Source organism: Bufo gargarizans, chromosome 8 (genome assembly GCF_014858855.1).
Source record: "Bufo gargarizans isolate SCDJY-AF-19 chromosome 8, ASM1485885v1, whole genome shotgun sequence".
In the NCBI taxonomy this organism is placed as follows: Eukaryota; Metazoa; Chordata; class Amphibia; order Anura; family Bufonidae; genus Bufo; species Bufo gargarizans.
In genome coordinates, this window is record NC_058087.1 from 153,853,119 (window position 1) to 153,877,417 (window position 24,299).

Genomic DNA, 24,299 nt, shown 5'->3' on the forward strand with positions numbered 1-24,299 from the left:
ATCCAATATTGGATCCGCCCTCAATATCGGGCAGAATCTCTCCAGTACCTCCGGCATATGTTGCCACTGTGAGTTACAGTGGGTAATGTATCTTACCGTATCAGTTGTTTCCTTTTTTAATTTGGGGTGGATAAGGTCTTGCCGTACTGAGTGCTTTGCACGATTATATGCCTTCTTCACTGATCTCTTGCTGTGTCCTCTTTCAAAAAACCGTTGTCATACAATATTTGACTGGGCCTCAAAATCTTCATTGGTGGAACACACTCTTCTGATCCTAATGAACTGACAAATAGGTATTGCTTTAATTGTCTGCGGAGGATGAGAAGATGATGATGCATGTAAGAGTGCGTTGACAGCAGTCTCTTTCCTATATATATTGTTTAGCAGGAGGCCCAAAGAATCGCATCTAATCAGGACATCCAAGAATTCTATTTGTTCTTTGTCGTGTTTGAAGGTCAAATGGATGTTATATTTATTATCGTTAAGGCCTTCCATAAAACGACAGAGTGTGTCAGAGGTACCCTGCCATATCAAGAAGATATCGTCGATATACCGGGCCCAGAAAATGACCCGGTCCATCGACGCATGGACATAAATAGCTCCCTCTTCCACAGCCTCAGGAAGAGGTTGGCATATGAGGGCACACAGGCATCTGATCCATCAGAGTTTTTGCCTTATTATCACAGCCTTCAATTTATACTTTTTGAATGTATTGATTAGTGTAATTGGCTATGTGTCATTTGTGAGGTCAGACACTGCTGCTGGACAAGAAGACCTGACTCACAACCTCCATTCTTGCTCATTCACAGGACCATATGTATTTGTCGGTCCGTAAAAAACACGAATGACATCCGTGTGCATGCGGTATTTTGCAGAACGGAACAGCTGGCCCCTAATGAAACAGTACTATCCTGGTCCGTAATGCGGATAATAATAGGATCTACGGAAACTGAATGCACACAGTAACTTCCATTTTTTTTGCGGACCCATTGAAATGAATGGTTCCGCGTATGGTCTGCAAAAAAAAAAAAACGGACACGGAAAGAAAATATGTTTATGTGCATGAGCTCTAAAGGTGTTCTGCCCTGGGGCACAATCATTATGGAACAGAAAAGGGCCTTCTCCAAACTGTTCACACAAAGTTGGAAGCATACAATTTTAACAAATCTGTTGGTATGCTGAAGCATTTATTGGGTTGTCTCATGTCAGAAATCAGTGGCATATAGGTAGGATATGCCACCAATGTCAGATAGGAGCAGCTTCCACCTCATCTCCAGAATGGGTCCCCCAAAGCGAAGGAGAGTACACAGGAAGAGCGGCCAGCCTCCATTCATGGGAGTTCTGAAAATACCTAAGCGTGAGCCCATATTAGTGAATGGACAGCATGTTGCACATGCGCTCTCCTTCACTTTAGGGTTCCTGTTCTGGAGAAAGGAGTGGGACCTGCACTTATTTGACATCCTAGCAATATACCACCAATGTCTGAGATGGGTATAACCCTTTAAGATTCCCCTTACTGGAATTAACGGGCCTACGCCAAACAACCCCATTTGCCTCCTTAACCAAGCTTTACAGCTGGCACAATGCGGTCAGACAGGTAATGTTCTCCTGACCCAGACTCGTCCATCAGCCCGCCAGATTCATCACTCCACAGAAGACCTTTGCAATCCTTCAGAGTCCAGTGATGGTGCGTTTTTCACCACTCCACCCAACGCTTGGCATTGTGTTTGGTGATGTAAGGCCTGCATGTAGATGCTCGGCCATGGAAAGCCACATCCTTAAACTTCTGATACAGTTTTTGCGCTGATGTTAAAGAACTCTGCAGTTATTGGGCCTCATTTATCAAAACAGTTTTAACAGGAAAACTATTTTAGTTGCAACCAGTGCTCACCTTTCTTTTCTTAGTGTTCTGAAAAAAAAAATGAAAGGTGAGCCCTGATTGGTTGCAATGGGCAACTAAAAGTTTTCCTGTAAACAGTTTTGATAAATGAGGCCCATTGAATCGCCAGAACGCTGCCAGCTTTTATGCACTATGTACCTCAACAATACCGCTCTGTAACCTTATGTGGTTCATAAACGCTTCCACTTTGCAATAACACCATTCACAGCTGATAGTGAAATTTCTTTCCCCTCCTAGATTCTCCACTAACGCCTCTTTCACACGACCAGGTTTTTTTTTTTTTCCGTTTACGGGCAGTTTTTTCCGTTCCTGTATATGGAACCATTCATTTCAATGGCTCCGCAAAAAAAACGGAATGTACTCCGTATGCATTCTGTTTCCGTTGAAAGATAGAACATGTCCTATTATTGCCCGCAAATCACATTCTGTGGCTCCATTCAAGTCAATGGGTCCGCAAAGAAAACGAAACACGTACTGAAATGTATCCGTATGTCTTCTGTAGCCGTTCGGGCGGAACAATCTATTTAAAATTTTACGCCCAGCCCAATTTTTTTTCAATGTAATTACTGTATATGCCATACAAAAAAAAACAGACCACAAAACACTGAAAGAGGCCTAAGGGTGCTGGCACCCAGTGCAGTTCTGACATGCAGTTAGGATGCCGTTTTCAATGTAGCCAGTTTAGGAGCCTCGTTAACCCCTGGTGTTGTGGGAATGATTTAATTTATTTCCGCTAGCTACAATAAAAAAAAAAAGAGCATCCTAACTGCCTGTCAGAACTGCACTGTGTGCCATCACCCTGAGGTATAATGGAAAGAATGGCACCTGTTCTGTGTCTTTGACCTGCACCTGGTTTTGGCTCACAACTCGCTGAAGTGGGAACTAGGCCTGACCATGTGAATAGGGCCTAATGCACATGGCCGTAGCAATTTTTCCAGTACGCAAATTGCAGAACAGCATGTCCTGCACTCTGTTAAAACGTTCTATCCTTGTTCACAAGACAGACAAGAATAGGACATGCTCTATTATTTTTTTTTTTTTTTTTTTACATGGTTTCAGAACAGACATTTTTTGCAGCCCCATTGAAATGAACAGTCTGCATTTTATGCAACTAGGCATGCAATTTAGACAAACTATGAAACTAAGACTGAATGAAGCATCACAGGGACCCTGATCATGCTGTTAGATTGGGTTATAAAAACACATTTGGTCTGTAATATGGGCATTAAAGTGCATCTACATTAGGGTTATCTGAATAAGGCCATAGATGTGCTCAAAGAAAAGAGGATGGGTTCAATAGATGACCGCCTATCCCATTAAGGGCTCATGCACACAGCCGTAGACGGATAGAAATCGGCCCCTAATATAACAGTCCTATCCTTGTCCATAATGTGGACAATATTAGGACATGTTCTATATTTTTGCGGATGCCATGGAACGGACAAACAGAAAATGCTGATCGGATGCGGACAAAAAATACATTTGCGTGCATGAGCCTTTACGGTCAGTGCTGGTAAGAATGGCCATACACCTTCCTTCCTGTCCCCGTGTATATGCATGCTCAGCTGAGCGTGCAGATGTTCTCAGTAGGGAATACGTTACGGACACATACCTCAGGCAGCTGCTTATCACCTGTAACAGCAAAAGAATATGGCAGGTAGAAATCCAACTTTCCTCTATCGTCCTCCGCTGGATGGTTGGCTGGTCCTGCCAACACTCATCTAATGTGCACGGCAAGTTTAAGGCTAGGGCGAAGTGTCACGGACAAACCGGATACAACTACATTGCGACATGTGTTGCGCAATATTTTTCACATGACCAGTTGCTCAAAAATCCAACTTAGATGGATTTTTTGCAACTGTTGTGCTGCAGCATATCACAGTGTGACACCATTGTCTATCATTATTTTTATGCTTTGCGACTTCGCCGTGTAGCCCTAGCCTAAGACGGTTGCTAATCTGTGGCCTTCTTGCCCCCTTCCAGTATGGCCGATACAGACCACAATGTCAGTGGATCACTTCTTGAACGCCCAGGAATTTTCAGCCATAGTAGATGGGGTTTCTACACTAGTCTGTCTCCTTGGAATACAGGGAGGAGTAGCAGCCAGTATACAGCAGGCCTCATTCACAGCTGTTTACCTCTACAGCTATACATATCTTAAGTTGCTCATACACATTAAACATTTGCAGACAATCTAATGGGCTTCGATGCCTGCGTTAACCCCTTAGTGACTAGCCTGTTTTGCGCTTTAATGACCAAGCTATTTTTTTTTCACTTTTTTATCAGCACATTCCAAGAACTGTAACTTTTAGGGTACTTTCCCACTAGCGTTATTCTTTTCCGGCATAGAGTTCCATCGTAGGGGCTCAATACCGGAAAAGAACTGATCAATTTTATCCCCATGCATTCTGAATGGAGAGCAATCCGTTCAGGATGTCTTCAGTTCAGTCTTTTTGACTTTTCAAGCTGCAGTTTTATCTCCGTCCAAAATTCCAGAACACTTGACATGCATTAATGCTGGTTCCGGCAAAACGGATCCAGTATTGCAGTCTGCCATGCTCAGACCGCAAAAAAAATGTGAAAAAATAAAACGCAGGATCTGTTTTTCCAGATGACACCAGAGAGACGGATACAGCATTTCAATGCATTTGTCATACGGATAAGGATCCTGATCCGTCTGACAAATGCCATCAGTTTGCTTACGTTTTGACAGATCCTCTGCTGCAAGTGTGAAAGTACCCTTATTATTACCATTTTGGAGCACACATAACTTATTGATTAACTTTCATTAATCTGAGGGGGACGAGAAAAAAAAAACAGCAATTCCACCATTGTGTTTTTATGGTATACATTTTGAGCCATTCATTTTTCATCATAAATAACTTTATTCTGTGGGTCAGTATAATTGCAGTTAAAAAAAAAAAAAAAAAAAAAAAAAAAAAAAATAAAATATATAATATATATTACGTTTTACTAGTTTAGCACAATATTTTTTTTCCATGGATCCATGTGAGGGCTTGATTTTTGCAGGATGACTTTAGTGACTTAGTTTTCATTGGTATCATTTTGGTACATAACACTTTTTGATTGCTTTTTATTTAGTTTTTCTGTGGCAAATAAGCAAAACTGTTCATCGTATGGCAAGTTACATGAGAATTGTATTGTGTGAGTCATTACAGAAGCAGCAATTTTTTTTATAAAACTAACTTTTCTTGAACTTGGAATGTTATTTAATAAATTTTTTAACCATTTATTAGTTCCACAAGGGGACTTTAATAGCAAGCTTTTGATTGTTTATATAATACATTGCATTGCTTATGCAATACAATGTATTATTCTGTCAGTGCTATACCGACATCCACATGAGAGGCGCAGCCTGCTACAAACACACTGAAGGCTGGCCTGCACCTTCATTAGGCCCTAGGCTCCCATGTCAGTATGTGAGCAGTCCACATTTTCATTCGTGGGGTGCCGATGGGATAGAGAGAGTCAGCACCCTCTGGTTGCTAATGTAAACGGCCCAGATCAGTGCTTTTGCTAGCTCATTACTGCAGGAGCCCAACTCTCAACAGAGAGCCAAGCCTGTGCAGTACTTGGACCGGGTGCTTGTAAAAAGGCTGTCCAAGCCTAAAGGCCCATTAGTGACCGCCTTAAAAATGCATATTGCTGGTCAATAAGGGGTTAAATAAGTTGTTTTCAGAAGCGTTTGGCCAAAAGCTATCCTACGTGCATAATACATCGTCCCCTATGAGTATCAATTGCATAACACTATCAAGATCTCTACAGGTCAAACTATCATGGCATTGTCCTGTTTAACGTACATTGCTCCGTTTTGTCCATCAGCCCCATAGACCTACATCTACCACAGCTCCATTCAGGCTTCTTCATGTTCCATTTCTGTAGTGAGGTACAACAGAAGGCTTTGGACCCCCAATGTGGTACTCAATAGGGTCTCCACTGCAGCAATCAGACATCTAACCTATGTACAGATAATAAATGTCCATTGTGAGAATGGATAAACCTATCCTCCTGTTTTCTATGTAAACTGGCAAATGTAATAAATCAATTCATCTCTAACCATAAGTTTCTCATCTGCAAGAGCAAAACTCTGATAGGACGGTGTTTAGGCTCTTGCTGTAGCCATAAAGGTTTTCATTTGTCAGCATGCACAGATCTTAAAGGGAAGCTATTCTCTCCAATTTATTTTTTTTACATATTTGGTGATGTCAATATCTATATAAAAAACTAACTAAATTCAGCAGTTTTCTCACTGGTCACTAAGCCTAATAATAGGTGCCACTTGACCTGCAATAGTCACTATTCAGCAGTCACTTCAATGTCTTTAACCCTTAGGGTCATGGCATCTAAAAAAGGTTTTAATGACAGCGATCAGCATTATTGAAACAGCAGAGACCCGCCTGCAGTGACGCCCACTGGACGCGGGAGCGGGCACCATGTTTGCACTTCGCTCCAGTGAACAGCTTAAAGGCAGGATTACAATGAAAGATAACACCTATATACAACACAGGATTTACCATTCACAATAGGTGATGTCACAGATTATCTATTCTTTCCTTAGTAGAATGTCTAGAAAACTTTCCCATAGAAGTCAATGAGTCGAGTCAACTGTGTCTATGGCCCATGGTGGCTGCTGTAAAGCATATGTCCAAATGCTGCAAGATGGCAGTTAAGATAATTATCAGGAACAAAAATCTACAAATCAGAAAATAAAACAATTAGATAAAAAAAAAGATGCGTGTCACCATCTGATTTCCAGTGGCAGAACAATATTTTAGGCGATGCATTCCCTTTAATTCATCTTTGCTCCAATTACATTTTAATTTTATTTTAATTTATTTACAATGACAAACGAGCAGTGCCTTGGACATAACCCAAGACTGCCAGAGACGGGCATGATGAAACGTAAAAATCACAAAGAAACTGAACAGAACACCCGATTAGAAGACATCACCCAATGTGGCATCATTGTGTCCTGTTGAAGGCGCCTGGACTGCTGGCAGGACTAAGTGCCAATGGAACCTTCCAATAAGGCCTCATGCACACGACCGTATGTATTTTGTGGTCTGCAAAAAAAAAACTGATCCGCAAAATCTACGGATGACGTCCGTGTGCATTCTGCATTTTGCAGAACGGAACAGCTGGCCCCTAATAGAACAGTCCTATCCTTGTCCGTAATGCGGACAATAATAGGACATGTTCTTTTTTTGCGGAACGGAAATACGGACATATGAAAAACGGAATACACACACAGAGTACCTTCCGTTTTTTACGGACTCCTTGAAATGAATGGTTCCGCATACGGTCCGCAAGAAAGAAAAAAAAAATACACGGAATGGACACAAAAAAAAAATCCGTTCGTGTGCATGAGGCCTAAGGAATCTGGATAATCCGGCACTGAAACAGCTAAAATCCAAAATACTCAATTTTCTTCATGGTAAATGAACTGGCATTCGCGTTTCAAGCCTTGCAATTCTCACTGACAGCTGGACACTGACTTTTAAACCATTAACCACAGTTATCACATTCATATATACATACAAATCAGTATGGTTGAATGTAATGCACTGAAATTCAGTGACTGGTTGGCATAGGATTTTTATTGTGTGTTTATTGAGCCATGACAGGTCCCATCATGACCTGCTGTAGGCAGCATGGGCATACTGGGAGTTGTAGTTTTACCACAGCTGGAGAGCCGCAGTTTGCCCATCCCTGAGCTATGAGTAAGAATTGCAATGCTTGAAACGCGCAAGCTGTATAACACCATTTCATCTTTTAATACAAGGAAATAAAGTCATATGGATTTGAGCAACTTCTTACTGGATTATCTGTATTCCTTTGTTGTGAAATGTAGTCAATCATATTTACCTCCTTAAAGTAGGAAAAAAAGAGCACCACGCAACTACAAAACCTCCACAAAATAGGAACAATTGTGCTATTACCACAACAACCCGTGTCCTCTTCTGAAGCCCATGGACGGTCACCAAACCATATTTAATGCCTCAGTTAATCTCCCGATTAGCAGTAATGTAAAGAAATCCTTGCTTTAGGAAATGGAAGGAAATGCTATTAAATTCTAAATTAAAGAAAATTCACACAGAAAAAAAAAAAAGGTCCAAAAGTAGATTGCCACCTTTAAGCTCTACATAAAATCATGTAAAATCCCACCTCTGGAACTGCACTGAGCAAGTGCTAGAAGGGGGCAGTTTACAAAAAAAAAATAAAAAATTAACCTAAATTGAACTATGGAGCTCAACATATTTTATATGTTTCCAAAACTAACAAGGTTTGAGATAAACGTTAAAGGCATAATCAAGCTATATTTTGAAAGATGTCCAGGATTAGAAAAAAAACGGATCTGCTTTTTTTTTATAGAATAGTTTCACATCTGCGGCAGCAATTCAGGTAGGCTGTTTCGGCAGTAAACAGCCTGTGGAATTGTCTGGATCCAGTCTAACAGAGATTCTGCAAAAATGCCAACAAGTGGCTGAACACAAACTGCTGCGGTTTGTGTCTGGCCGATTCTCTGCCACAGATGTGAAAGTAGCCTTAAAGGGGTATTCCCATCTTAGACAATGGGGGCATATCGCTAGGATATGCCCCCATTGTCCGATAGGTGCGGGTCCCACCTCTGGGAACCGCACCTACAAGGAGAACGGAGCTGGGGAGAGTTGTGGCTGGAGGACCCTGGGTTTCCCATGGTCCGTCCACCACCAGGCGCAGCAGCCCGCCTCTCCCATTGAAGTGAATGGGAGCGCATGTGCGGCCACTGCTCCCATTCATTTCTATGGGGCCGACGGAAATAGCCGAGCCAGTGCGCTGCTATTTTCAGTGACTCCATAGAAATGAATGGAGGGCGGCTGTGCATGCGCCCTCCTGAAGTTTCTCCGCTCAGTTATCCTTGTAGGGGCGGGTCCCTAGCGATATGCCCCCATTGTCTAAGATGGGATAACCTCTTTAACCCTATAAAAAGCGCTACTTGTGTAACTGAATCTCATCTACATTCAAATGAATGGGACTGAGCTGCAATATCTCATACAGTCCATGGACATGAGCAGTGCTGTTTCTAGGGGAAATAAAAGTTTATTTTTTGAAATCTTGGACAATTCCTTTAAAAGGGAATGTGTCATCAGCAAATGACCTTTTTAAAACGTGTTTTAATGTTAATCATATGTATGTTTTTTTAATGTTTAGTGATATATATATATATATATTTTTTTTTACATTTACATGTCCCCATATTAAAAAAAAAACTATGAAAATCCTGCCATTTTCACTCTGGTCACTAGGCCTGTCTTGAGAGCAGGCACTGTGGGCCATAAACACAATGGACAGGAGGGGACCCCAATGGCTTCTATGGGAGAGTTTTCTTGGCATGATCTGTGACCTGTGTAGATGTCAGGGAGGAGCTGATAAGCGGTGATATCTCCTATTGTGAAGGGTGGAGTGTGTGTTACCTATCATTGTAATTCTGCCTGCAATAACGAGATACAGAACAGGAATCATGACCAGTGCGAAAATTGCAGGATTACCGTATATAATTTTTAAATATAGATAACATGGAAAATAAAAATAAAATAAAAATTCTTAAAAAGTATCCTTAACATAATATGTGACTTCTGATTGACACATTCACTTTAACTGGCTCAAGGTTTTAATAGCACACGGTTTGGTATAAAATGCGTTTCTTTTAGAGGAAAACACATTGATGGCTTCTCCTTATAACAGATCACTAGTGTGTGATCAGTGGTGGCCTCTGATACTCCCATCAATCAGAAGATGGAGGTTGCAACACTATGGCGCACCAGACCCGAAGGCTACCAGCACATGTTGCAGATTATGCTCTTTATTGTGGGGAAAAACTGCAGTGGAACACAGCACCAGCAAACTGAATGAAAGTTGACAAATCTCATGTGACTGCCATTTTATCTGGGAGGGTTTTGAAAACCACAACATGTCAATTGTTTGTGCGGATTTCACCCTTTGTATTGCAAAGGGCGAGATCTGCGTCAAAAACAGCAAGTAACAAATGTGGAAACAGAAACCTGCACGGAAATGTTTACGGAACCTGTCTCTAAACCCGCACCCACGTGCAGGTACCCTAAAGGGATTTTCCATTATATGTATTATTGACTACCTATCTTTTGGATAAGTCATTAATAACAGATGAGCATGGCTCCAACTTCCGATCAGTTGTTTACAGGAGATCTTGCGCAGGATCAAGGCGCTAGAATTACTCTCTTTCTTCTTGTTACGACACCGGAGCTGGTCGACCCAGCAGATTAGGGGGGGTGCCAGGAGTCACATCCCTGCCGATCTGTTATGGAGGACAAATCCTAAAAGGACGGGTCATCAACAAATAAGTCCTGGAACACTCCTTTACGGTTTTTCCAGGCACAGTGGCTTATTTGTATGTGCGGCTGTGCCTGGTTCTGCAGCTTAGTCCCATTTGAGAGCATGGGGCTGAGATGATGTACCAGTCTCAGACACACGGACGGATAGGATAAAAAAAGATATTTGTGGATTGATGAAATTATTATAAAATCATTCAATACAAACAGAAGAGAAAGAAATGCAGCCCTGTAACTGGGCATATGCCTGTACAGCTCAAACATAGCAGTAAAACAACAATTACATAACCAAAACCAGGTTTAAAATAGAATAACCCTAAGAGAAAACAACTTGGCACGACTCAATATGAGTGAAAACAATTCATGTACTTTGATAATAGAGGTAAAACATAGACAAGCTATGAATCCTTAAGGGAGTTTTTGAGGCTTTAACGTAGTGGACTGTATATCACACAGGGGTCCAAAGCGTCCGCTGGCATCTTTGGCTCTCATGGCAAACGAATAAGTGGTGTCCTCAACAAACTGCGTGAGCGTACAGGCCATCGGTAATGGTAAAGCCTTGATTTCGCCTATCTTTTTCCACAGTTTTTTTGGGTTGTTTGGATCCCCCTGGTGTACATAAAGGCAATAGGATTTAGCAGGAGCGCAGCTGGGATCCACAGTGGTGACATTCCATGACAGGGCAATGCCCTTAGGGTTTTGGACTTGAGCAAGTCTCAGCTGTGGCTTTTGTGGAGGCTTGCCGGGATCAGTTTTTTGTTTGACCACTGACTCCTGTAGATTCTGATGAAAGAAAAGAAAACATAAGTTACCACGTTGTTAAGGGGAATATGTCACCTCCGGCAAACCCTATAGTGTGAGATAATACACGATCCTGACTCCACATCAGTAATTTGTATGTCGATACGCATCCACAAACCGGCCTGGGAATGCCTAGATCCAGAGTAAAAGGAGTGTTCTGTACATTGTATTACTGTACATATTAGGGCATCCCGGAGGTGAAAGAGTCCCTTTTAAAATCATCATAAGAAAGCTTTTCATGCAAATGGCGAGTAGGGATGGGCGAACTTGTATTTCAAGTTCGGCGTTCAAGGTTATCTAAGAATTCCGTTATGGATTCCTTTACCATGGACCATAACAATAAAACAGAATGGAAACTGTATAATGGGCCATAATGGAACGGTCACAGTTGTGTAACATTTTGAAGAGAAAAATCTAATTTTTGCTGATTTCGCAGGTGCGTTGGAGGCTCTACTAGGAGATGGAATCTATCACATTTGGCGATAAAAAACGAGATTTTTGTATAACTTACCAGTAAAATCTCTTTCTCGCTCTTTCCTTGGGGGACACAGAAGACCTTGGGTATAGCTCATCTCCATAGGAGGCGTGACACTAAGTGAAAACTGTTAAGCCCCTCCTCCACAGCTATACCCTCAGCCTGGAGAGAGAGGCTGCCAGTTGCGTGTCCAAGTAGTGAAAAAAGGCAAAGTCCAAAAGTGGAACCAACAAGCCAACTACCCAACGGGTAAAACAACTCGGAAACCGTGTAGAGAAAAACAAAGAATGGGTGGGTGCTGTGTCCCCCAAGGAAAGAGCGAGAAAGAGATTTTACTGGTAAGTTATACAAAAATCTCGTTTTCTCGCCCAGTTTCCTTGGGGGACACAGAAGACCTTGGGACGTTCAAAAGCAGTCCAAAAGGGGGAGGGACCACAGCACCAAGGCGAAGCACCCGAAGGCATCAAGAAACCGCCGCCCGCAGACCAGGCGGCCCAAGGCAGCACCTGCCGAAGCCAGAGTAGGCACCCTGTAGAACGCTGTAAGGCAGACCAGTGACCGCCTCGCACAGACGCATGGCCGAAGCCAAATGCCTCCGGCCCAGGAGGCACCGACAACTCTGGTGAAATGAACGGAGACACCAAAAGCAGAACCCTGCCCTTGGTGCGGTAACCACAGCAATAACCACAGTGAGAAAGCGGAGGAAAGCCACCCCGGAGGCCTCCAACCCGTTGCGCGGACCTCCTAGAAAACCAAGTGACCCAACGTCGACAAGAGCCGGAGATCTCCAAGTAAAAACCGCAAGGCCCAAACAACTCCCAAATCTGAAGAAGAGTCCGTTCCCGGGGGTGGAAAGGGGAGGACGAAAGCCTCGTCAAAATGAAAGACAAACACCACCTTCAGAAGGAAGGAAGAGACGGGATGGAGAACAGCCCTGTCCTGAGGAAAGAGAAGGCCCGGAACAAGAAGGGCCGCCACCCAGGCACCCGCCAGAGACACGACGGCTACGGAAACATAACCGTACAGGACAGAAGGAGTAGAGAGAGCTTCTGTAACGGCTCCAAGGGAAAGACTGGAGTGCCAAGAGCCCAGTATGCAATGCCCAGGGCGGTACCCAGGGGCAGTACAAGGGAACCCCAAAGCCGCTCCATGGAAGAGGGTCCTGACAGGCCCAGAGGGCCGGGGAACGCTGAAAGGGGAAGGACAGCGCCGACACTTGACACTTCAAGCAACAGAGTCCCAGTCCCAGATCTAGGTCGGACTGGAGAAAGACAGAACCATTAGGAGCGAACACTAGCGAGCACGCAAGAGTCGCCTGGGCAAGCGGGTGAAAACCCAATGCGAACAGGCGCAGACCCGAAACACGGGCAGTACGGTCGGCAAAAACTGGTCCCGTCGGCCCCCGAGCAACGTTGTCCTGTAACCACCCGGAGTGGGGGAGCAGAAGGACAGACGGAAAGGAACCGAAGGGTCCGCCCAGTAACCGCCAGGACAAGACAGGCTAAAGTCCATGTCGATGTAGCCACCACAGGAAGACGTCCTACAGTCCCGGTGTGGGAGATCTAATGACAATCTCGACCGAATGGGGGTTCCTCCCAAGTTACAGCCAGAGTGAACAAGGGAGACAGTACGAGGCCAAGAGGAACATCAGAACCATCCACATGAACAACCAAGCTCTCCCCAGATGGGAGGGCAGTGAAGGAACCGCCACTGAAGCGCGGCCGGGGCAAAAGCCACACCGGAGGGAGCCGAGCCGAACCGAGCGGGAGCCAAGCAGAGCCGGCGAGAAAAGGCAGTCGAGACAGAGGCCGGCATAACACCCTCCAACCGAAAGGAGGAGTGGGCAACAGGGAAGCCATAGGACAGCTCAAAGGCAGAACCCCGCTCACTGAGACGCCCGGTTCACTGCCACGCAGAAGGCGAGTACCCTGAAGAACCCAAGGTGGAGGTCCTACGGACCTGGGTAAGCGAGCACCCAAGAGAAGCTGGGTGACCATCCCGAGAAAAGCGGCCCGAACCCGGTAGCGGACCAGCCTGAAGCGCGGAGGGGGCGCCAAAAGAAAAGACTCATACTGCACGACACCCGAAGAGGAGGAAACAGTAGCAGGCGAGGGAACAGCAGCCCCGCCAGAGCCAACGCCGAAAACGAGTGGCACTGCAAACGGCACTCTCGACCCAGTGACCACTTGCGCCGGGAAGCGAGTGCACGGGAGAACGAAAGGGCACCTATCAAAGAACCACGAACACTCCCCAGGTGGAAAGGCCAACGGACATGGTGGATGCCGACCAACGGGACCACAATATACAGGCCAAACCAGAGAAACGAGCACCACCCAGCTCGGCGAAGTAGAGAGCAGTAGAGCCCATCTACTATATCTAAGGAATACACCTTTGAATACAATGGCATTCTTTTAATGCTTGTATGACAGCACCCAAGGGTTACACAGGTGGACAGAATGATCTCTTTAGAGAAGAGCGCAAGGCCCGTGACAAGCACCACATCCCAAGAGAAAAAGAGGGAATGTCGCAGGAGGAAGTGAGGCATACGTACGAGCAGCCCCGCAAGCAGTGAGAAGGCCAACCCACCTATGGGAGGAGAAGGCATACACGGCCCAAACAACGGACAGAGTGCACCAGAAATACCGCTCACCGCAAAAAAATAGACACCCAGTGAAGGGGATCAGCCACAGAGTCCAACAGTATCAACGGAAGTGCAAAGTGCAACCTGAAAGGGAGTTATGCACAAGACATCAGTATGGCATGCGATGGAAATGCAGGCAGGCCCCCCAGAAAAGGGGGAAACGTATCTGGCAACACTGCAGCTGGTAAGAATGCAAAGGCCCGTCCCAAAGGGGGGATGCCCAAGGCCAGTAACAACTTCAGAGAAGTAGAACATACCATAGTCTGCCCAGAAGGTGACCAATCACATGGCCGCACAGTACCCAGCGGGAACGCAGGAGGGAGGTCCGCCCAGTGAAAGGGGGACATGCACGGGGTTATCCAACCATTAAGCGAGTGCGCAATAACCCACCTAACACCGAATACTGTGAGAGTGCAACTACTCCACAATGAAGGAGAACATGCAAGAATCCCGCACAGCATATCACGGACAGCCATGGGTCACGTGAGGGTGCAAATTTTTCGCCCATGGATGAGGAGGGCCGTGTATGGCCCGCAACACATCCGGCGAAAGAGCAGTATTCCACCCAGAAAGGGGCGGGGTAATGCACACGGCCGTCACCGCATCCAGCAAAAATGCAAGCACCCCGCCAAGGATGCGGGACATGCACATGGCCAGCAACGCACTGGCGAGAAAACAACCACAGTCAGCGGTGTTGTGCGTATGCCGCCTGAGGAAAGGATACATGCTCATTGCTGGCAGCGATTCCAGCGAGTGCAGCACACCACCCAAGGAAGGGGTCGTGCACATGCCCGGCAGCGAATCCAATGATAGTGCAGCAATCCACCTATGGAAGGAGTTCATGCACATGGCCGGCAGCAAATCCAGCGAGAGTGCAGCATTCCGCCTATGGACGGAGGTCATGCGTATGGCCGGCAACGAATCCGGAAAGTGCAGCATTCCGCCTATGGAAGGAGGTCATGCCCATGGCCGGTTCATGCATATGGCCGGCAGCGAATCCAGCGAGAGTGCAGCGTTCTGCCTATGGACGGAGGTCATGCATATGGCCGGCAGCGAATCCAGAGAGAGAGAGCGCAGCAGTCCTCCTTTGGACGGAGGTCATGCGTATGACCAGCAGCGAAGCCAGAGAGAGTGCAACATTCCACCTATGGAAGGAGGTCATGCATAAGGCCGTAGCGAACCCAGCGAGAGTGCAGCATTCCGCCTATGGAAGGAGGTCATGCATAAGGCCGTAGCGAACCCAGCGAGAGTGCAGCGTTCCGCCTATGGAAGGAGGTCATGCATATGGCCGTAGCGAACCCAGCGAGAGTGCAGCGTTCCGCCTATGGAAGGAGGTCATGCATATGGCCGTAGCGAATCCAGCGAGAGTGCAGCGTTCCGCCTATGGAAGGAGGTCACGCATATGGCCGTAGCGAATCCAGCGAGAGTGCAGCGTTCCGCCTATGGAAGGGGGTCACGCATATGGCCGTAGCAAATCCAGCGAGAGTGCAGCGTTCCGCCTATGGAAGGGGGTCGTGCACATGGTCAGCATCGTATGCGGTAAAGGGCAGTATTCCACCTACAGAAAGGGGGTCATGCACAAGGCCAGCCCGCAGCCAGAGAGAGTGCAGTATGCCGCCTATAATGGGGGGTCATGCACATGGCCAGCACCGCGACTGGAGAGGGCGACTAATTCTGCCTATAGAAAAAGGCGGCCTGCACCTGGCCAGCGCCGTACCCCAGGAGAGGGCAAGGGTCCGCCTAGAAAGGGAAACATGTATACCTGGCCAGTGCCACGGAGCGCAACATGCCACCTATAGAATAGGGGCAGGCATACGGCCAGCGCTCTAAGGTCAGGCTGCAGTATCCTGCGCAGCCAACATAAAATACAGATATTTCATATATATGATATATATTCACACTTCATTATTAATATTATTATATTTTTTATTTTATTTTAATTTTTTTTTTTTTTTTTTTTTTTCTATTTATTATTGTAAAACACAGCCTCTTTTAGGCAGGAAGGGGCCACCATATAAGAGCACAGCCTCACTGAGAGGCTAGCCATCCCAGGGTCTCCTCCAGATGGCAACCGTCAGCGTCCAAGAGGTTAATACAGATCGGACCTGAGGGCGGTGCAGCGATCCCCTGGGGGCGGGGGGACCTCCGGCGGGAAGAATTCGCGCCTGCGAATGCCCGCCCCCTCCAATCGAGGCCGGAATATTGCGGCCTAGTAGGCCGCGAAGCCGGGGCCTAAAGTTTGCGGTGCCCGGAGGTACCGGCCGGGATCTGGAGGGAGCGAAGCGGCGCATGCACAACACCGGCCGCGGGAGCCCACCCCGCGGGCCGGAGAATCAGGGGGCCCGGAAGAAGGAGCCCGGGATAGAACCTTTCTGCGGCGCCCGACCGACCGGAAGACAGCCTCTCCGAGCACCTGCGGTCGGCCGGGGTCCGCTGAACACCGCAGTCATGCCGGCCGCGGGAGCCCACCCCGCGGACCGGAAACAAGGGCCCTACGCCGCAGCAGTCAGGAGAGGGCCCAGGCCCTGAGCCGTCTCAAGGAGGGATGCCTGCGCACCGGTAAGGCGATAGGGGGGGGATGGGGGACCCTGCAAGGAGAGAGGCAGCTCCCTGGGCGGCATGATAGGGACGCCAGCATAACCCCTCAGTGGATGCACCTATAGTGGAGGGGAGGAGAGGGAACTAATAAAACAAACTAGGGTGGCCAGACCAGTATGGGGGTCAGTCAAGCAGGAGACCGGGGTGGGGGGGAGGGGGTCGTAGGGCTGGAGAAGCCACTCTCTCACCACAGCCGTCTTCACCCTCGGTCCGTTCCAGCAGGGTCGCCCCTTCAGCTACTGGCACCGTAGTGGCAGGACGCTGGAAGAGGGACTTGGCGTGCGGGCGACCCTTACGCTGGCGGGATGCAGGGGAGCTGGGCTGCCCTGGTCCACCTTGCCTTCTGTGGGGGAGGCAGCAGTGCGGATACCGGCACTGGCGCAGCTCAACCCCGGGAGAAACAGAGAGGTCTAGTGCGTCTCTGTTGTCCCGTATTCTGGAACAAAAGAAAATAAAAAAGTAAAAATCAAAAATTTTTAAAAAACAACAAAGGAGAAAACAGCCCTGCAGTAGCAGGGAGTGTCTTGCCTCCTTGGACACTAAGCAAAAACTGGCAGCCTCTCTCTCCAGGCTGAGGGTATAGCTGTGGAGGAGGGGCTTAACAGTTTTCACTTAGTGTCACGCCTCCTATGGAGATGAGCTATACCCAAGGTCTTCTGTGTCCCCCAAGGAAACTGGGCGAGAAACAGCTTTTTTTTAGGGAGACATGACAGGCTCTTCAGCAGAACCAATCACAAGTCAATGGGGTACCCCTTGTGTGTGTGTGTCGGATCAGATACTGCACCATTATAAATGGAATCACAAAGCGGATGTGAACAAAGGCTTAGTAGGGCTGCAAAATCTACTGCACTTCTGAAATCTGACTTCAGTTTCAGTAAGCGCCTCATTCATGGTCTGTCAGATACTGCAGCTCCACATTATTTAGGCTAGGACTACACGGCGACTTGTGTCGCGTAACATTTCATGTAATGTATGTCTATGGTGTTACAATGCAATATGGATTAGCAGGCCATATGTACATGTGCTTGTATTACTGACCATTGGTGTTCACTGTAGTCTTGGTAAGCAGTGGATCTCTTACCTCTGACGCAGGAGATTTGGGGGTGGTCGTTTTTTCTTCATTCACATCATAACTTGAAGAGGCTTCATTATGATTTCTCAACGCGGGGTCATTCTCGACAGTGTATTTATCTAAGACATTTTTTACGCCAACATTCCCTTCAGACAATGGTGCAGATGCAGAATGATCAGTTACCACCTGTTGATCTAAAAAAAAAAAAAAAAAAATGAAAACTTTTCATACATTTTTGAAAAAAAATTACTCAAAACCTTTACACATTTACTCTAGAGCGGCACTCTTGTCCAGTATCCGGTATTGCAGCCAAGCACTAAGAACTGTGACAGTCCCTGAACAAGACTGGCACTTGGTGTCACCCTCATTCTGGACATCACACAATAGTCACTGCATATAGTAGGTGACCTTAACAACCAAAATGTTCTACTGTCATTCTCCCAACTCCAAGCTAAATATAGAATTTCCCAAACTCCACTTTTCAGTTTTTTTTCCAGACGTGTCACGCATCGCAAAGTCACCAATCCCTTCTGGGCACAAATAAAGCCATTTTTACCTTCTCTATCATATGAAAATGAAGTATTCTGCCCATTATTCCCACGTTTAAATCGAGCATTCCAATAAGAAAAACTAATTAAAAGAAGGTTTTACTTTATAAAAAGCCATCATCAGCCTCCTCCACCAGTGAAATCAAATACTTACCTTTCCTGCTAGGGGCACCGCTGACACTCCACAGCTCTTCCAGCCACTTAGTCACGCTCTGCACCGTCCTCCTGACGTCACACAGCGCCAGGTCATAGTGCGTGTATCTGTGCACTACATCCTGACCATGTGTGTATGGCAGGATACAGCGCGGTGCCGGCTGGCGGGAGGCCACAGAGCGGTGAGTAATAGCAAGTGCTTCATTCATGCTCCATAGTCACATGGGACAAAAGGAAACCTCAATGCAAAAAATTTGCATAGAGTTTTTTTGTTTGTCAAGTTACTCGATTTAATCGAGTAATCATGTCAGCCCTATCTCAGGGTCTTATGTTTAACCCTTTACATTCACCTTCTGTCAACTACAGTCAACTCAGATCCCCTCCCAACTGAACCCAAATGGAAATCATTCATATCCAGAATTCAAACTGATAACTGGGTGGAGGTCATGGAGTTAGATTTATACATAAGCCCCTCAGCTGACAAGATGACCCAGTGATTTATTATAGGTCAGTCCTAGTTAACCCCTGTAAGTTGTTCTCTATTGGTAGGCTGCTTACACTGTAGATCCTTTGGAGCAGATTTTTGGACTCTAACCTGGTCCCGACATAAAAGCTTTTTACTCTTAAGGTACTCTCCCTCTTATCCATTATAGTTGGCATACTGATACCCAAAGACCCCAAATTATGTCTTTATGGGTATTAAAAAGAATTATGGCAACTCCACTGAAGAATTGTATAGGACTGTACTCAGTGAATGAATGGCTTCAGGCACTTATGACATGGATTTGCTTAAAAGAGTTTTTCCAAGACTTTAATACTGATGACCTAACCTCTGGATAGTAGAAAACACGAGGATCACAGCAGCATGTCCGTGTGTCTTATTGGAAGCCTTGAGTGCACACACAAGCAAAATGCGACGTTTCGGCTACGCAGTAGCCTTTATCAAGCATGCATATAATAAAACTGCCAACCATAAATACTCGGAAGTGACCACTCCTACATCATAATGGAGCCAATCACCTGAAAGCTCCACTCATTCAACACATGTATAATTAAAAGCAGCCCAGAGAATAATCAGACTGTATGTGACTCATAATAACAAAATATGTACCTTATCCACATTAGATAGGACGCCGGCATGGCCGGATGCTATCGAGTGTACTGCGCATGTCTGTTGAGTCACCGCGCCACCATCGACGTCAAGAAATATGCGCATACGTCTTCACTGTGTGTGTACACCTGATGTCAGATCACGCGCAGCACGCGTCACCGAGGCAACCCCCAATCACATGATCATCACATGACAAGTACAAGGTCCTGCATCTGTCATGCAAATGTAATCATATATGAGACCATATATACGGAGATCAACAATGGCCATATGTGCACAAATTGGGACAATGCAACGTCTCACACATAATATTGCACCATAGGGCCAAGGTCTTTATTTACCCAAACATCAAAAGGATCATCGATATAACCCAATATATAATGGGGAGGAAATAAGATGTTGCCTATCTATCAATGGGCACCGACAGGGAGCACAATCCAGTTGGACTTCAAAAGAGCTAAAATGCAATCAATAAAAGTGAATATAAATATGTGAAGTGAATAGCAATAAACATGATTTGCCATAAAGTAACATGTAAAAACAACAATTATACTGAATCGGACAGAAGTACATCTATTATTCTACCTATCTATACTGTTCACATTAAAGTCAATATTAAGACCATGAGGTTGTAAAGATTGTAATGTAAAAATCCATTTAAGCTCTTTTTTTTCCTCAACATGCGTTCCCTGTCACCACCTCTCCTAGGAACCGCGACAGAATCAATGATCCGGAATCTCATTTGGCTGACAGAGTGACCACAGTCATTAAAATGCTTGGACACTGGTTTGTCCATCATTTTGTTCCTTATGGTACTTTTGTGTTTGTTGATACGCTTCCTGATTTCCATGGTTGTCTCTCCCACATAGACCAGGCTACAAGGGCAAACAATCATGTAAACAACAAATTTGGACCGGCAAGTGTGAAATTTAGGAATGTTGTACATTTTACCACTATACAGGGAGTGCAGAATTATTAGGCAAGTTGTATTTTTGAAGATTAATTTTATTATTGAACAACAACCATGTTCTCAATGAACCCAAAAAACTCATTAATATCAAAGCTGAATATTTTTGGAAGTAGTTTTTAGTTTGTTTTTAGTTTTAGCTATTTTAGGGGGATATCTGTGTGTGCAGGTGACTATTACTGTGCATAATTATTAGGCAACTTAACAAAAAAATATATACCCATTTCAATTATTTATTTTTACCAGTGAAACCAATATAACATCTCAACATTCACAAATATACATTTCTGACATTCAAAAACAAAACAAAAACAAATCAGTGACCAATATAGCCACCTTTCTTTGCAAGGACACTCAAAAGCCTGCCATCCATGGATTCTGTCAGTGTTTTGATCTGTTCACCATCAACATTGCGTGCAGCAGCAACCACAGCCTCCCAGACACTGTTCAGAGAGGTGTACTGTTTTCCCTCCTTGTAAATCTCACATTTGATGATGGACCACAGGTTCTCAATGGGGTTCAGATCAGGTGAACAAGGAGGCCATGTCATTAGATTTTCTTCTTTTATACCCTTTCTTGCCAGCCACGCTGTGGAGTACTTGGACGCGTGTGATGGAGCATTGTCCTGCATGAAAATCATGTTTTTCTTGAAGGATGCAGACTTCTTCCTGTACCACTGCTTGAAGAAGGTGTCTTCCAGAAACTGGCAGTAGGACTGGGAGTTGAGCTTGACTCCATCCTCAACCCGAAAAGGCCCCACAAGCTCATCTTTGATGATACCAGCCCAAACCAGTACTCCACCTCCACCTTGCTGGCGTCTGAGTCGGACTGGAGCTCTCTGCCCTTTACCAATCCAGCCAGGGGCCCATCCATCTGGCCCATCAAGACTCACTCTCATTTCATCAGTCCATAAAACCTTAGAAAAATCAGTCTTGAGATATTTCTTGGCCCAGTCTTGACGTTTCAGCTTGTGTGTCTTGTTCAGTGGTGGTCGTCTTTCAGCCTTTCTTACCTTGGCCATGTCTCTGAGTATTGCACACCTTGTGCTTTTGGGCACTCCAGTGATGTTGCAGCTCTGAAATATAGCCAAACTGGTGGCAAGTGGCATCTTGGCAGCTGCACGCTTAACTTTTCTCAGTTCATGGGCAGTTATTTTGCGCCTTGGTTTTTCCACACGCTTCTTGCGACCCTGTTGACTATTTTGAATGAAACGCTTGATTGTTCGATGATCACGCTTCAGAAGCTTTGCAATTTTAAGAGTGCTGCATCCCTCTGCAAGATATCTCACTATTTTTGACTTTTCTGAGCATGTCAAGTCCTTCTTTTAACCCATTTTGCCAAAGGAAAGGAAGTTGCCTAATATTTATGCACACCTGATAAAGGGTGTTGATTAGGGGTGCACCGAAATGAAAATTCTGGTCCGAAACCGAAAATTCAGGATGCCCTTGACCGAAAACGAAACTGCCTTTTGCCCAAATACTTTTAAAATAAATTTTTTTTTAATGATATTTATAACAGTGCCATCCACAGACCCCCACCCACCCCATAACAGTGCCATCCACAGACCCCCCACCCCATAACAGTGCCATCCACAGACCCCCCCCCCTCCCCCCCATTGCCGCTCCAGTACAGACTAGTTATAAAATGTGTACAATTAATAAGGATTCTATTCATGAGGCCCCCTCTGCAGTAGAACATTCAATATAGCCACATCCTACTCACAGGGCTGTTATCTTAATGCTGGCCGGCCGGGCAGACGAGCGGCAGCGTCACGACTGACGTCACATGCCTGCGCCGCCTCCTTCATTCAGAAAGTAGGCCGGGCACATGACGTCAGTCGTGACGCTGCCGCTCGTCTGCCCGGCCGGCCAGCATTAAGATAACAGCCCTGTGAGTAGGATGTGGCTATATTGAATGTTCTACTGCAGAGGGGGCCTCATGAATAGAATCCTTATTAATTGTACACATTTTATAACTACTGGAGCTGGGGGCCAGAGCACAGTGAACGCACCGGCCCCCAGCTCCTCCCCCCAGTCCCTCCCCGCTATTTTCTGCCGATATGTACCAATATCGGCCGAAATGGATTAGGCCCATTTTCGGCCGCCGGAATTTCGGTGCATCCCTAGTGTTGATGTCATTAGACCACACCCCTTCTCATTACAGAGATGCACATCACCTAATATGCTTAATTGGTAGTAGGCTTTCGAGCCTATACAGCTTGGAGTAAGACAGCATGCATAAAGAGGATGATGTGGTCAAAATACTCATTTGCCTAATAATTCTGCACTCCCTGTATGGGTGAACAAAGGTGTTACCCACCTTTACAACGCAGACATGGGAAATTCCCAGTCTTCCTGGGTTTCAAGTAACTCTACCCACCCTTGCCCCCATCCCCAATGTCTGTTTTAATCAGTTTACCATGCAAATTGGTGCCCCGCTTGTATGCCATCAATGGCGGACTGCCAAATTCAGACTGTGGGTAGGTCTCTATGTAAAATGTGCCATTCTCTTCTCAAAGCCTGTGCTATATCAACACTATGGCCGCCATAGGTGGACACAAACGGGATACGTCCTGTATTATTCCTCTTAGAGGAAGCCTGAAATGTGGTCAACCAAAGAGATCTACCACAATTTTTTTGGACAGACTTCTCCGTGTCCGGGCAACCACAGCCCCCTCCTACATTAAAGATACAGGACATTTTTTGACAAAATTATGTGAGATTACTTTACCTGCTCAGTTCTATTTGGTTAGCTTTGATGTGGTATCGTTGTATACGTCAATAACACATGATTATGGATTAAATGTCGTTGATGTGGCCCTAGCCGGCATGGGACTCCCTCCTGAGGCTCGCCAGTTTGTCCTCCACCTCTTAGAGTCGGTCCTGAAGAGGAATTATTTCCTCTTTGGAAACACCTTTTACCAACAGACATGTGGTGTGGCCATGGGTTCCAACATGGCACCAACTTATGCCAATATATTCATGGCGGAGGTGGAGGACAGATTGGTATATTCCTCTTTTATGGAGTGTGTCCTGTGCTGGTGGCGCTACATCGACGACATTTTTATGATTTGGAGTGGTTCCATTGACTCTAAATTATTTTCATCAACATCTTAATAGTGGTGTTACCGGTCTTCAATTCACTGCGACTTCTTCTCGTGAGGAGTTACAGTTCCTTGATGTTAGGGTATATGTAGATGGTGGTAAGTTGAAAACGGATTTATATAAGAAGCCCACCGACAGAAATAACCTATTGAGGCATGACAGTGGTCATCCACGACGCATGCTCGATTCCTTGCCTTGGAGTCAGATGCTGTGTGTTAGGAGAGTGGTATCGGACGATGATGTAGTCAGCAATCGGATTGATGAAATGTGCAACAAGTTTTCCAATAGGTGGTTTCCTGGTGGATTGTTACACAAGACTAGGACTAAGATCTCTTTGGTTGACAGAGTGACCACATTTCAGGCTTCTCTAAGAGGAATAATAAAGGACGTATCCTGTTTGTGTCCACCTATGGCGGCCATAGTGCCGATATAGCACAGGCTTTGAGAAGAGAATGGCACATTTTACATAGAGGCCTACCCACAGTCTGAATTTGGCAGTCCGCCATTGATGGCATACAAGCGGGGCACCAATTTGCATGATAAACTGATTAAAACAGACA

At 45.7% G+C, this 24,299-nt stretch overlaps 1 protein-coding gene across 2 annotated transcripts in view; it reads right to left on the reverse strand.

The window, feature by feature from the left end:
• Window positions 1-8,687: 8,687 nt before the first annotated feature.
• Window positions 8,688-24,299, reverse strand: part of ATF7IP2 (activating transcription factor 7 interacting protein 2) — an 85,329-nt gene continuing 69,717 nt past the window's right edge. For both annotated transcript variants that reach the window (XM_044303437.1, XM_044303439.1), the window contains exons 11-12: window positions 17,866-18,050; window positions 8,688-11,052 (exon numbers count right to left, since the gene is read on the reverse strand). In XM_044303437.1, the coding sequence (XP_044159372.1) occupies window positions 10,678-11,052; window positions 17,866-18,050 (560 nt within the window). In that variant the 3' untranslated portion in view covers window positions 8,688-10,677. The remainder of the gene's footprint in view (window positions 11,053-17,865; window positions 18,051-24,299) is intronic.